We start from the raw sequence: 14,239 nt of genomic DNA, 5'->3' as shown, positions 1-14,239 counted from the left end.
CTTGAAGGTTTTTTTTTTTTTTTTTTCAAACTACTTTTCGCAAACTCTCGAGTGAATGTTCACCCTCATACGTAATTAGTGCAGTCTCACAGACGTGTCCTTGAACTTCCTGTCCATTTTTGTATTAACAGATGCAAAGCATATAATTTATGGAAGAAAGTGGAGGCGGTGGTCTTATGTGGACAAGCAGTGACTGTCAGTCAGCAGCACCTTATCGCAGTATGTTTGTACCCTGATATCACTACATAGAGAAAATGGTAAGAGATTTTTTTTCCCATGTGCAGCTGCAGGTTTAAAGCAGGATGAAGGTTTTCACAGTTATACAGTTAACTATACATTACACTATATCTCTACTTTTCTTATGTTTTATGTTTAAACCTAAATCAATAATGGAACAAAACATTGTAATCATTTGAAAACCAGGGTTGTTTTTATTTTAGGACGCAGAGGTCATGTTCTGTTTGTTTGTTTTTTTCCTTTTCTTGGAAATTGGGGGTTTTAGAAACTTTCAACATCTGTTCGCAAGTTATACTGGGGGCCATTAAGACGGTGGTGCAAAGTGTGTGGCACACAAACACAGATATGTTGCTTTCTGAGTGTACAGTTTGAGTTAAAAGTTCATGTATGATGTTACAACCCCCCATGCAGGACGGCTGATATTGATGATTTTGTGTCCACAGGCTGCTTAGGAAGTGTCTCATAGGAACATTAGGGTTGTATTTCTGTAAATGTATCATTTGAGAGATATAAATAATCTTCTAAAAGTCTTATCTGAGGTGTTGGAAGCCAGAATCAGTTCTTTGGTTTGTGGTTGAACACGTGAACTGTCTCCTCCTTCCTGAACCAGACTTCATCCTGTGGTTTCTACGATTGTCAATAAATTTCAATGAACACACACAGATTTTCTTTCTTTCTTATTTATTTATTTATTTACATTTAACGTAAGGTTAACAGTATTAATGGACACACACCCTCCATCAGGTCAACAACCAGGAATATCACTACTATTAAAGGACAGTCTTCTGTATCTCTTCTGTTGAGAGTTTGTGTTACATGAGGTGGTTTATACTTCATAAGCTGTTTCCAGTGTTTTTAGACAAAATCTACATATGGTTGCCATTTTATTAGGAACAACTGGTTAAAACGAATGCAGTCTAGAGTAGAGATGCTTGCAATAAATCCTACCCTGGAATATTTTGTCTCTATTGTCTAATAGAGGTGTTGGGTCGTTTGTATGGAGGCTGCACTTCCGCTTATACTGAGAGGTTTTTCTGATATTCTGTGGGATATAAGTGGGATGGACAAATTATTACTAGACACCTGCCAGTGTGACACAATACAGCACCATACAGGTTTGAATCAACACTTTCGGCACAAACTGAACTTCGTAACTGTCGGTGCAGTAGGATTTACAGTGAAAATTTGAGGAAGATGTGATTGATTGTTTCACTGAATAAATAAATATGACAAATCCATATAAGTGAAATGATTAAGAGAGTTTTATTTTTGGCCAAAATCTTGGGTCCAGTCCTGCCTACAAGAAATCAAGATACAGATACAGAGTTACCATCATGCACTGATGCTCACTCTCTCTCTCCTTCTCCTTGCTCTCCATCCTGTCTTCTTTGTTGCAGTTCTATCCATCCACCCATCCAGTCAACTAAAGTATTCTTTGCTTCATCTTCTGTCTTCCTCTAAGTGCATTTGTTTAGTGTTTAACTTTTCTTGGCCTCCTGGACACGGGCATGTCTGTGATTGACTTTTCTTGTCGTTTCTTTTTTGTCTCAAATTCACACTAAAAATATTGACCTTTCTATTCCCTTTGCGCATATATATAAAATAAAAAAAAAAAAAAAAAATTTCACCAAAACATTTTTTGCAATGGTACATTATTTGTGAAGATTATAATAAACTTTTGTTTATTTTAAATAAAATACACAAATATCAGGTCAGTCAATACATTTTGATAAATCGAAACTAATTGTAAGAAAAATATTCTTCATGTCCAAAACGTGGAAGCGCCAGAAGCGCTCAAAGATGACGCACATTACGTACCCGTCTCTGCTGAGTGACGTCAGGACGTAATGTTGGTGCACTTTTCTCCTTCTACTACTTCGAAAGTTAGCGTCTTAGCATCATTGACGCTTCAACGTAATTTGCAGTTTAAGTGCTGAATAGTTTCGCGTTAGAATATTCACATCTTCGGAAACACCATGAGCACGTTATGGATGGGGAACGTGAGTTGTTTACAACTTTATTTTTGCTGCGAAGATTAATGTAGCATAACCACCGTGTTAGCTAATTTAACGTTAGCCCATTCGTTCTTAGGATATAATTCAAAACTCCCTTTCGAAAATTTGTTGTTTTCGGTAGCAATTTAACTGTGACGAGTAGCTGAAAGACTACTGTGTAGTTCTGGTTGTTTGGCACTATAATAATGCAACATGCAGCTCTACGTCCAGGGAAAGCGTAACGTTTTCAGGTGGTAAACACTCCGTTACACTGTAGGAAATGAGAGTCATAACAGGGTCACCATTTCAAAATTATTTATTTACTATGTGAAAATTGGAAAAAGGGATGATTGCACACATTTTTGCTCCATCCAGGTCTCACAAATATAAAAATGGGATTTAACAGTGTTTGTTTTAGCCCTCTGTTAAGCAATAACATTACTGAATATTTCCTGAGCTCTTTTTTTTCATTCTGGTTTTCTGCTGCTCTGTAGCTGGAGGCCTACATGGATGAGAAGTTCATCACCAGAGCCTTTTCCACCATGGGCGAGCAGGTCAACAATGTGCGGATCATACGCAACAAGATGACAGGGTGAGAGAAAAATCCATGTGCAGCCGTGTCCGCTTTGCACTCATTTGATTCTGATTTTGAACAGTGTGTCTTCACCCAGGGGCGCTCTGGGTTACTGCTTTGTGGAGATGGCAGACGAGGCCACGGCTGAGAGGTGTCTCCGCAAAATCAACGGGAAAGCTTTACCAGGGGCAAGTCCGGTATGAAGAGCATTTATTATTCCCAATTTTTTCCCTGTCAACTCACAGCTGATGGAGACTCTGGAATATTGAACTTTTATGTCTCTTCTTCACAGCCCACACGATTCAAGTTAAACCGAGCCACTTTTGGGAAACAAGACACTGGGTGAGTCCAAATATGCATCGGGTCTTTTTTTGTCTGTCTTGTTTTAGATTTATGCTTCTGAGTTTACTTCTTTTATTCTTTGTTTTTACTGGTAAGCACTATTTTGAATGATGCCATATAAGTAAAGCTGTTGCTATTATTGTTATTGTTATAATGAATATTCTTGGTTTTTTCATCCCTGTGTTGTAGTCAGATGTATTCTCTGTTTGTGGGAGATCTGACTCCAGAGGTGGATGATGGGATGCTGTATGAGTTCTTCTACAACCGCTACCCCTCCTGTCGTGGTGGGAAGGTGGTGCTGGACAGCATGGGCAACTCCAAGTGAGCATTAACATGTTATCACACAACATGGAGTCAGGTGTTTCTTAATGCAGCAGAAATGCTTCAGTCGTTTTCAGTGCAGCGCTATGATCAACCCTCTCTCTCTGTCTCTCTCTCTCATTCTCTCTCTTCAGGGGCTGTGGCTTTGTTCAGTTCCCAGATGAGCGGCTGCAGAAGCGGGCGTTGGAGGAGTGTCAGGGCGCTGTGGGACTGGGCGGCAAACCCCTGAGACTGAGCCTGGCTGCTAACAAGTGAGTTCTCCTCTCAGAGTCGTGGCTCCTTTTTTTTCCTGCAGGTTGATGAATTTGTGCCTAGAGCACAAGCCCAGTGATGGGTGGAGTTCAGAGAGTACGTCTCTTTCTCCTCTGTGAGTTTAAGGAACAGGCAGCAGCATCAGCAGCAGCATCAGCAGCAGCAGCAGCACTCAGACAGGTCGTGGCAAACAAGCTCCGGATACAGACACAACTATGACCAGTACAACCAGTACCAGCAGCAGGCATATCCTGGGTGTTACTCCTCCTGGGGCTATGACCAGACTGGAGGAGCGTATGGCTACAACTATCAGCAGTATGATTACTCACAGTATCCCCCACCACAGGTGAGCTCTCCCTGTCAAACAGCCAGTGTTGATGCCCGTCAGTTAACAGACACAAATCCTTCTAACAAGTTTTTTTTTTTCTTTTTTTCAGGAAAGTGAAGCTGTTCAGGATGATGGACTTGAAGGTGGGTGTTTGGGACTGGGGGCTCTGATATGTGTGTTAGGTGCAGAGCTGGAGTCAGGATGTGGTTAGCCTAGGTTAGCATGAAGCTAGAAGGAAGCAGAAGGAAACCAGTACTTTCATTTGAACACCAACAGAATCCACACAAAACAGAGAAATAAAAATTCCCATCAGGCTTCACTCAGGGCCTATAATGACACAGTGAAAACATGTTTAGAAGTGTTTGCATATTTATTAAAAATCAAAGTGGGTGAGGCTCTACAGGCTTTGAGGACCTGGATGTGGGAAGTTTATCACATTCTTACAGGCAGATCCTCTCAGGCTCTGTTATATCGGATGGGAAGTGTCTGTGATCAGCCATTTTCAGGTCTCTGCACAGATGTTGTATGAGGTTTAAGTCTGAGCTTTGGCTGAGCCACTCAAGGACTCACAGACATTAGGGTCATTGCCTGGTTTCCTCCAGACATGATGCTTATAGTTCAGTTTTGGTTTTGTCAGACCAGAGAATCTTGTTCCTCACTGTCTGTGAGTCCATCAGGTTCTTTTTCCAAACTCCAAGCAGCTTTGTGTGTCTGTCACTTGAGGACAGGCTTCATCTGTCCATTCTGCCATAAAGTCCAAATCAGTGGAGTCCTGCAGTGATGGTTGTCCATCTGGAAGTTCCTCCAATCTCCTCTCACAGGATCTGTGGAGCTCAGCCAAAGAGACCATGAGGTTCTTGGTCACCTCTCTTACCAAGGCTTTTCTCCCTCTGTGTCTCAGTTTGGCTGAGCAGCATCTCTGGGAAGAATCCTGAGCCAAATTTCAAGTGTTATAGCAAAGAGTCTAAATATTTACGTCAGTGTGATAGTTCAGTTTTTCCTTTTTGATAAATTTGTAAAAAAAAATTTAAAACTGTTTTTGCTTTGTCATTATTGATGAAGGAAAAAATGAATTTAAACCTACTGACTTATAAGGGTGCTCTGACCTTTATACACACACAACAGTTACTTTAAAAAATGTTCCTGCTTATTTTTTTATGTCTGATTGCTGCAGGGGTTGTATTTACTTCCTCATCCCTGTGTTGCAGATCCCAGTCCAGAGCTGGACGTGGTGGAGGCCAACAGGAAGTTCATGGAGCTGAGTGAGGAGCTGTACGACGCTCTGATCGAGTGTCACTGGCAGCCAGCGGAGTTCTCTACAGAGCAGGACTATGTGACATCCAGCCTACCAGAACCCATTTACTGCTGAAAGTGAACATGTTTCTTTCTCTGGACTGTACCCTCCACAGGGTATTTTATTTTCAGCTTTCTGCTGAAACGTTGACAGCATGGATTTTTTTTTTCTTTTTTTTTAAGGGACGCAAAGAAAATCTGTTATGATAATAAATCTTAATCAAGTGTGGAAACCAATGGAAATGCAGTGTGTGTACACACATCTCTGACTTACATCAGATTATGGATCTACAAAACACACTGAATCTGAAGGATGGCATGCTACAAATTTTAATTTCAACATAGTCCCAGAATGTAAAAACAAACATAAACAAAACATCTTAAAAACTAATTTTATGTCAATATTAACCAAACCAAAAAATAACCAACTCTCAGACGTCACTTTTATACCACTATCCAACCAGCTGACCTCATTCAGGTTCGTGTCAGTGTCATCAAAGCCCCACTTTATGTGATTACATAATTTGGGGCTCATATTACTCTGACTCCATATGTTTTAGTTTGCTGTCACATTCTACGTCCCCTGGTCGGGTCCGTGTCTCTAGTAATAGTGAGTCACCAAAAACACAAGTATTGTTTTGTTTCCAGGGTCCTTTTCTTCATACGGAAATAATTTGGGATTAACTCACACATCTGGAGCTGTTGCTATAGCAATAAATCCTTAAACCCAAACTGGATAAAGTGCAGCTTATTAAGAGTAACCCCTCAAGTCAACAGGACTACAGTTGTCAAAAGCTTCTTTCCTTCAGCTTAATTGATCACTAGTAAAGAGCTGAGAGTTTCTGTGTTTGAGTTCAGGGTGAGACGTTTCCTCTGGGTCACTTCAAACATCCAGCTCCAGATCTTCAAATCTGGTATCTGGATCCAGATTTACCCATGAATCTGCTTTTTTATGATTTTAATGTGGATGTAGCCTCTGTTGCCTGTCGCCATCATATGTGCATCGTATTCATTTTCTTGCTTGGTTAAATGTTATATTTTTTTTGTTAGGTGCATGTGAAACAGTAGACCTTAGGACACAGGACAAGAAATATCAGAAACAAAGTGAAACCAATACAACAGATACAAATAGATGTTGAATTTACACTGAATCACTTCTGGTTTACTAAGTGTGAGAGTTTCACGCTTTGTGAAATCACTTGTCATCCACTAGGTGGAGACAAATAGCCGCATCTGTGTCTTCTGACTCTGGTTGTTGTATGCAGTGATTTAGTGTCACAGAAACCCTGGCTCTAGCCCTGTTGTTGAGCAATTGTAGTCCACTGACATAGGTCCAGGATATTTCAGACATATCTGACTGGCTTTGCAGGCTTTGTGGCTCCTTGAATACTTTTATTTTGAAAAACAACCCTGTTTTCTGAAGCGGAGGTACTAGTTGCTGCTCGCTTGACAGGAAGCGGCAGCGTGCGGAGCGACGAGCGCTGAGCGTTGCGGTGCAGAGCGGAGTGGGGAGCTGCTGGGGCTGGGCTCTCTGCTGGATTGCATTGTCCTCATGATGAGCTGAGACCAACCCGCAGGAGTTGCTCAGAAGACTGCGCTGCGTCCTTCCCCAGTCCCCTGCCTGCCTGCCTGCCTGCCTGCGAATCTATCGGAACAACAGGCTGCATCAGTCCGGAGACCTTGATCGGGATGTTACGCGTCTTCAAACTATGAACAAGCTGCAACAGGATCGGACAAATACAGGCAAGTTTCCAAAAAGTCACTTTTGGACAGACCACAGGATCCTGTAAATTCATCTACCCTGCTGTGGTTTAGCGGAGAGTGCTGCAGTCTGAGCAGCTGAGCCAAACGCACTCAGTTATTACTGTGATTTTGTGTATATGTGTGTGTGGTGTGCTGGTGTCGGTGAGGAATGCAGCAGCACGGTCAGTCAGACACATTCCTGTCTGTCTGTAACCTCCACACAGCAGACACAGTTTTAGAGGAGATAGTCCGGCGCGGCACAGCGCGGTGCGGCACGGCACGGATTTAAGGTAAAGATAAAACGCTTCGTTCCTCCTGTTTTTTCTCCTAACCGAATCCCTCAGTGAGAATGATTTAGATGGTTTCATTGTGCTTCAGTGAGGAGGTATGGCTCCACCCGTCCACGCCCCCGCTGTGAGCTTATCATACAGAATTATGTCCGTGCACTTTGTCTATTCCCATCACGAGGCACAACTTGTGGCTTCTCAGGGAAAAAAAAGAACAGCAGATGAAACAGTAATGGTGGGTCTATAAAAGACTGGATGCACTCTGTCTGTGCCAGACAGGACCTTTAATCGAGCTGATATTCGATTAAAGTGCGTTCCAGCGCGCCCCGTTCTCTGGGGTGTCCCATCATCCCCCCTGGAATCTATAATCAGACCACAGTAACCTCGATGTCCGGGCATCACCTGGATCAGATGTGTGTTTACGCTCAGGTACAGCCTCAGTCCACCAGACAGAAACTTCTACTGTCCACTGTGAATCAGCCCACTCTGTATCATTCCTCCAGTGGACATGTTTGTGCAACTGCAGGCATGATCCAGAATGAAATATTAATAACATACTGGTCATTCTTACTGGTTATGCTGAGATGTAACTCAGATCAGATCAGATCAGTTAAGATTTCTGATTCTAAAAACCAAATCTCAAATCTCATGAGTCAAACTCAGGCATCTTTCAATTTTGATTCATCTGCTGATGTCTTCACCTCAGTTTTGGATTTACTGTCACAGGGAGATGGGGGGGAGAAGCCAATTTTTCATACAAGTGATACAAATGATTAGGAGAGACACTTCAGTCACAGTATCAGTGTCTGTATGTGATAGTTTTGGTGGATACAATTCAGTTTGTGTCTAAAAGACTGAAATGCTGCCCAGTGATTAGAAGGTTCATTCTTGACCTTGAAAATCGTAGTTTGACCAGATAATCTTAACTCAGGGTGGACGTGCTTGTGTTTTTTCGGGAACTTTTAACTGCATCTCTGTCTCTCTCTGGAGTTTGTATACTTGTTGTAGAGACGGCACAGCTGTGATCACATAACCAGGGGTTGTGATCTAATCATCCCCACTGAGGTTCCTCAGACCCAAGGCTGAGAAACAAGTGCATGTCCCCTTTATCGTCATAAGCCATTGTATTGTCTTTGTTTTAGGACTTTACCAATGGAAGCCACCTGTAATGTCACGGCTGGTTGTGACCGGTGGACAACCTCAGTACCCCCAGAGCACCAAACAAAATCCGTCAGACATGTTAGCTGGCAATTTAGAGTCACCAGTGAACCTGTTTGGAACCTGTAGAACATGCACCTAGATAAACTTTAATACATGGCACATTGGTGCAAGTTGGGTGGATATAGAACAGGAAACCATGAAAGATCGGATTAATCTGATATATATAACAGATGTGATGCTGTGATGCTTAATGTCAGTTTGTTCTCTTACAAGGAAAAACTATTGTAACAGGGAGAGAGTCCCCCTCTCCCCACACAGAGGAGGGTCACTGGACAGACTGATGGCAGCTGGCAGGAATGACTTCCTGTAGTGTTCCTTGTCGCAGAACGGGTCCTGCGTGCCCTTCGTGGAGGGAATGTGACGCGTTCTCCATGATGTCCACGACTAACTCTTTGGTTTCTAGAAAAGTGTCCCCCAAGCACAGAGCAAGCCTTCCTGATCAGTATGCTCAGATGGCTCTGATGGTGCTGCCAAAAAACTAGTCAGAGTTCCGCTTTGAACTTTGAAGGTTACAGAGTCGTCCGCCGTCAAACCCAGCTGTGAGGATGTGCGATGAGGCCGAGCCTCATCTGTCCACAATAAGGAAGAGAAACAACAAAGCTGCGAGGTGTCTGACAGTCAGCACAGTGAGAACATTTTGCCCTCGCTGTAAAATGCTCAGGACCTTGCTGTAATTGCAGTCAGAGTGTTTTTTTTTTTTTTTTAGCAGTTTTTCCATTTCACTCTGCTTTGTTTATGGCCATGTGAGAACTCAAGAAGAACAACACATGTGCAAGAGTTTCTCTACTTTTGTTTGTACCTCATTGAATTTTACAAGCTCCCCGCAGACGTGGAGGGATTGGAACGGTCTGAGGAGCTTTCACTCTAATTATTTTCAGTCGTGATTAACTTTGAAAAGGGGCTGTGCATGGTAAACAACCATGGACTAATGTGTGACCAAAGTAGGTTAAGGCAGGGCTAAATGTGTCTGGATTCCAGGCGTCTGTATGTAAAGTCAAAGCTGTCACGATGACAGATAAAAGGCATTTCAGAAGGAAAGTATTTGACGTATCTATCTCAGACGCTCTGAAGCTCGACCAGGGGCGACAAATACTTTCTCAAGACTTTGGCTGCACACTGGGGTAGATACTGAGGTTAGATTCTGATACTGAGACACAGCAAGGAAATCACAAGACCTGAGTTGTTATTGAGGAAAATATCCAACAAGTTGAGAAAAATCTGCCTGGTAAGAAAGAATCGATGATTACCTCTGGTATATAATAAATGTATGAAATGGTCCAATATATCTTAACACATCTACTTGGTGTTGTCTTGATTCTATGAGGGTCAAATTTTAGAAACTGAACTATAAAGCAGAATTAAAGGTGCAAACAGTGTTTGGTAAGTTTCTTAAAAAATGTTGCTTGCTTTTTAGTTTTAGCTTCTCTGTTGAGGAATAAAGACACTGAAATCCAATTATATCAAAATGTTTCAAAGAGGAAAAAGATCTAACAGCATAATTCTGATGCCCCCCGATTGTTGTCCTATATCCTTACAGTTTCTTCCCACCCTTTTGCTCACCCTCAGAATATCATCAGTCGTCGTCATACTCCTTTACACAGCACACAAACTCTCCCTGTCAGTAGAGTCATGATAAAACAAGAGAAAAGAGAAAGAAAGCGGGGGGAGCTGAAAAGGTTGATTCAGTGCTGAGACCTTTGGTGAGCTGAAGAAAGTTCTAGAAGTTGACTGTTCCCTGAGGACTTTTTTCAGAGCTGCCCATCACCTTGTACTTAATCTTCTTCACTTTTAGAAAAAAAAAAGCCATTGAGAGACAGTCATAAAGATGTGAATTGTTAAATGTCTAACTGGAAGTGACCGAGCTCTAGTCCTTGGGGTCTCCAAATATCACAACTCATCAGTAAAGTTGAGGCCCAGCTCATTTTTCCTCATGGCACTATCATCAAATGACAAGAGCAGGTTGCAGATCCTTAAGATCAATGATATTTGTTTAGGATTTAGTCCAAACAGATCACTCAAAGGGGTCGTCAAAGGTAGAGTTAATCAGCTGTAAAACCTTGTGTCTCGTCTTCTGTATTTAACAGGAGTAGAAACACAACACAAACATCCCTGACTGGTCTCTCTGTCTTTTAATTCAAGACTATACATAGCAATACATATAGCTGCCTGCCACACTGTCATTTTTGATACTACCATCAGGGGGCACCAGTCAGAAATGTTCAAATTGTACACTTGATGGTGAAATAGCTAACTCTGGTTAAAATAAAAAGGTGTAACTATGTGCTTGTAGTCAAGACATTAACCATCCATGTTATATGTTTGTGATCTATTAATCTGAAGCTGAAAAAGCTAAGTAGATGGATGTTTGAATGAATGGATGCAACATGTAGATACAAGGATTTGGCTTCATTAACTCTTGAAATGTCCTCACTCCATCAGTCCCCTGACAGGGTGTGACCAGGAGCAACAGCTCTGGACCGACCTGTGCCATGAAGACCCAGAAGGCCCGAGGTGTTAAACAAACGTCGCCTTCCTGCCGACGGAAGTCTCGCTTCACCTTACGAGGCAGAAAGAAGAAGGACAGTGTGATACAAGGCAAGCTTCGCATCCGCTCCATGCCCGGAGCCTTCCTGGTGCTGGGGGTCCTCGTAGTGGTCGTTGGCACCGCTCTTGCGGTGGCAGGTTACTGGCCCTACCGGATATCAAGGTCGTCCATCCTGGAGGCTGCAGAAGGGGAGAGTATTTCTGAGTCGCAGACTTCTAGTTGGAGTCTGGGAGCTAAGGGCCTCCTGTCCACAGCCAGCCTCATTCACAGTGAACGGATGAAGCTGCTGGGGCCTGTCATCATGGGGGTGGGACTCTTCATCCTCATTTGTGCCAACACTGTCCTGTATGAGAACAGGGACAGGGAGACTCAGATGCTGCTGGCTCAGATGCGCAGCGTTATCTGCTCTGTGTCTGCAGCTGTGCCCTCAGCAGACCTTAAAGAAATAGCAGCGGCCAACTCGATGGCCAAACACTACCAGTGGGTGAGCAGTTTACCAGCTGCCCACCTCAACATCCTCTGTCTGCAGCAGCTGGCCAGCTCTGAGCCACTGCTCCAGACCAGACAACCCACAGACCACGAGGAGAGCGTGGAGGGCATCTACCAGCAAGCTGTTCTCCAGACAGAAGCCCTCCACCACCAGAAATCAGAGCCTCCGCCTTCCCTCTGCTCCTCGCACTCCAGTTCATGTAACTCCAGTCAGACAGACTTCATCACACAGCCGGGTGCTGAGCACAGGGGCAAAGCCAGCTTCATTATGCAGCCTGTCCCATTCGTCAAGCTCAACAGCAGCCTGGTGTCTGCCAGTTCCATGTCCACCCTGGGGGTGGACGAGGTGGATACCCCAGCCGCCCAGCCGAGGCGCTGCCACAGCATGAGCTACAGGACTAAACCTTACGTAGCCCAAACCGGTGTGTGTCTGGAGGAAGGACTCCACAAACCTGGAAAGGAGGGTCAAGTAAATCCGCTAATAGTCGCGAGGAGAGAGGCTGGTTCACAGGTTTGCGTGGACATCTTGGGGCAGACTGTGGAAGCCATTGAGGAGCAGACTCACCGAAGCTGGCCTCGGCTCGACCTGGGCAGCGGAAGACGATACCTGAAACTAGAAAACAAAGAGGACTCGGTGGATAAACTGCTGGACCAGTTAGAGCAGCAGTGTTCTCAGTGGGATAAGAGTTTTGGCTCTGGGCCTTTTCAGTGATGGTTGGATTAAAACAACTGCACTATATATTTTTGGTTTGAAATTTTACGTGAGGTGGAGAGGAACTGAGCCCTGGATCGTTTGGAGTACAGTATTTCTCACAAGGATCTTCCAAAACTTGAGCTTGTTTTCAGTCTCCAGTGGAATATTGACACACAGGGATTGTGGTTTTTGCTCAGCAGGATTTAGCAGACGTTTATATAATTGAAAGAGAATGAACTATATGCAGATCCTGCGCTGTCAGAGATGGGCAAAGCAATTGGACACACTGTTTTACTTGGGCTTTACTTGGCAAGAAATGAACCTGGATCTCAGTGCCAAAATGCCTATTTGCCTATTATTTCCAGGACACTGCCTGCACAATCCAAATGAAGAAGAGATATCAAGGGTGCAGGAGGATGGAGGACTGTGTTCAATGTGCAATCAGTATTATTTTTTTTTCTGAACCAAACTACCTGGACCCCCTGAGCCCAAAAAGTGCTGACAGCTCTTGTCAAATGCTACTAGTACATAACAAAATGGGACTTTTGCCTCAGCTGAGGTCCCATATTATTCCAAATGCAATGCATGGCAGTGATGTACAGTATGTTACATCTTAATACTTATGCAGAGTTATGTCATTGTTGGTTTTATGTGTATAAGAAGTAATGATAGTTAAAGGGTAATTCCGGTTTATTACAATATGGGTCTTATTTTCTTATGTTTGGACAATATTGATACACAGTAATCACCAACTTAGCTGCTGAGGCCTGGGAACATGATGGCAGAGTCTGTTTTCACTAAGGGCCCCAACCCCCCCCCACACACACACATGTCCAAAATCCATCTATAATCAACAGTGTAAAAGAGACTTAATAAAAACTGGAACTGAGGAAACGCTATCAGAAATCTCATAAATATGGCATGAGTAAACACCAGAGGTTGGATAAAAATTTAAAATTCAAAACAAATATTTCAAAGACCAGAAATCAAGGTATGGTTTAAAACGGAAAACAGAGATAAATGATAAAGATGAAATTAGATAAAATACTAAGAGAGGAGATATGAAGACCAGCTCCTGGACAAAGCTCTGAGTCAGTGACCATAAACGATGCCTCTGTGTCATCCATGTCATGACCTTGGTCCAGCAGTTAGTTTTCTTATTTTTAATTCTTGACATCTTCTTGTGAAAACTGGAAATTCCCCCATTAACAGCAACATGTGTTTTTAAAATTGCAGTTGACATTTGGTAATGACATTAATTTCATGTCATTACAGCTGTGCAGCACCACATTATTACTGTGCATGGACAGATTACTGCTAATGCAGTAAACACTGTTTCCACATTAAACCCGTTCGACCCTCTGACTGTTCACCTTCCTCTTCTCCTTTCCAGCCATGTCACTGTTTTGTTTTCCCAGATCTCAGCTACAGGTTAACTTGGTGTTTAGAGTGTTATTTTTACCAGTAAGAATTATGGTTGAAACCATGAAAACTAAAAAAAAAAAAAGGAATTATCCTTAATAATGAAAGGGGTTTTCTCTTTGTTGTCCTCCTCCTGGTCGTTGTGTCCGGTATATGATCTTGTTACGAAAGCAGGAGCTCCTCGTCCTCCTCCTCCTGGTCGTCTCCTGTTTTATCTTTCTCCTTTCTGAAGGCGGCCTGTATTTATGAGAGGAGGCCCTGCTGCCCACGCACGTCCCCCCCTTCCTCCCCCCCCCACACACACACCCTCTGATCAAATGGGATGGGATGGATGGCGGCGAGCCTGCGTGAGGCTCCTGTTAGATTTACTGAGGGTAATCAGTGCTCCTGCATACATCTGGGTCTGTGTCATAGAGGAAAGAGAATATGAATCAGAGTCTCATGGGCCCCCTCTTCCTTCCTTCCTTCCCCTCCTTGCTCCTTAACCCCTCTCCACC

At 43.3% G+C, this 14,239-nt stretch overlaps 2 protein-coding genes across 4 annotated transcripts; both read left to right on the top strand.

The window, feature by feature from the left end:
• Positions 1 to 2,078: 2,078 nt before the first annotated feature.
• Positions 2,079 to 5,578, top strand: LOC121191628 (tRNA selenocysteine 1-associated protein 1-like). Of its 3 annotated transcripts, none has more exons than XM_041052871.1 (9): positions 2,079 to 2,237; positions 2,726 to 2,823; positions 2,903 to 3,002; positions 3,098 to 3,147; positions 3,337 to 3,468; positions 3,603 to 3,719; positions 3,841 to 4,066; positions 4,158 to 4,191; positions 5,257 to 5,578. In XM_041052871.1, the coding sequence occupies exons 1-9, from the start codon at positions 2,214 to 2,216 to the stop codon at positions 5,415 to 5,417; spliced, it is 942 nt and encodes a 313-aa protein (XP_040908805.1). In that variant the 5' UTR covers positions 2,079 to 2,213; the 3' UTR covers positions 5,418 to 5,578. The 3 variants fall into 3 exon arrangements, with proteins under 3 accessions (XP_040908805.1, XP_040908804.1, XP_040908803.1); XM_041052870.1 differs by having other exon boundaries at positions 2,888 to 3,002; positions 3,847 to 4,066; XM_041052869.1 differs by having other exon boundaries at positions 2,888 to 3,002.
• Positions 5,579 to 11,081: 5,503 nt separating this feature from the next.
• Positions 11,082 to 12,773, top strand: tmem200b (transmembrane protein 200B). The gene has a single exon (XM_041053783.1). It carries the CDS (start codon positions 11,082 to 11,084, stop codon positions 12,336 to 12,338), a length of 1,257 nt encoding a protein of 418 aa, XP_040909717.1. The 3' UTR covers positions 12,339 to 12,773.
• The last annotated feature ends 1,466 nt before the right edge of the window (positions 12,774 to 14,239 follow it).

This window comes from Toxotes jaculatrix, chromosome 13 (assembly GCF_017976425.1).
Source record: "Toxotes jaculatrix isolate fToxJac2 chromosome 13, fToxJac2.pri, whole genome shotgun sequence".
Classification (NCBI taxonomy): domain Eukaryota; kingdom Metazoa; phylum Chordata; class Actinopteri; family Toxotidae; genus Toxotes; species Toxotes jaculatrix.
The sequence above is the reverse complement of the archived record's forward strand: the minus strand, read 5'-3'. Positions and strand labels throughout refer to the sequence as shown.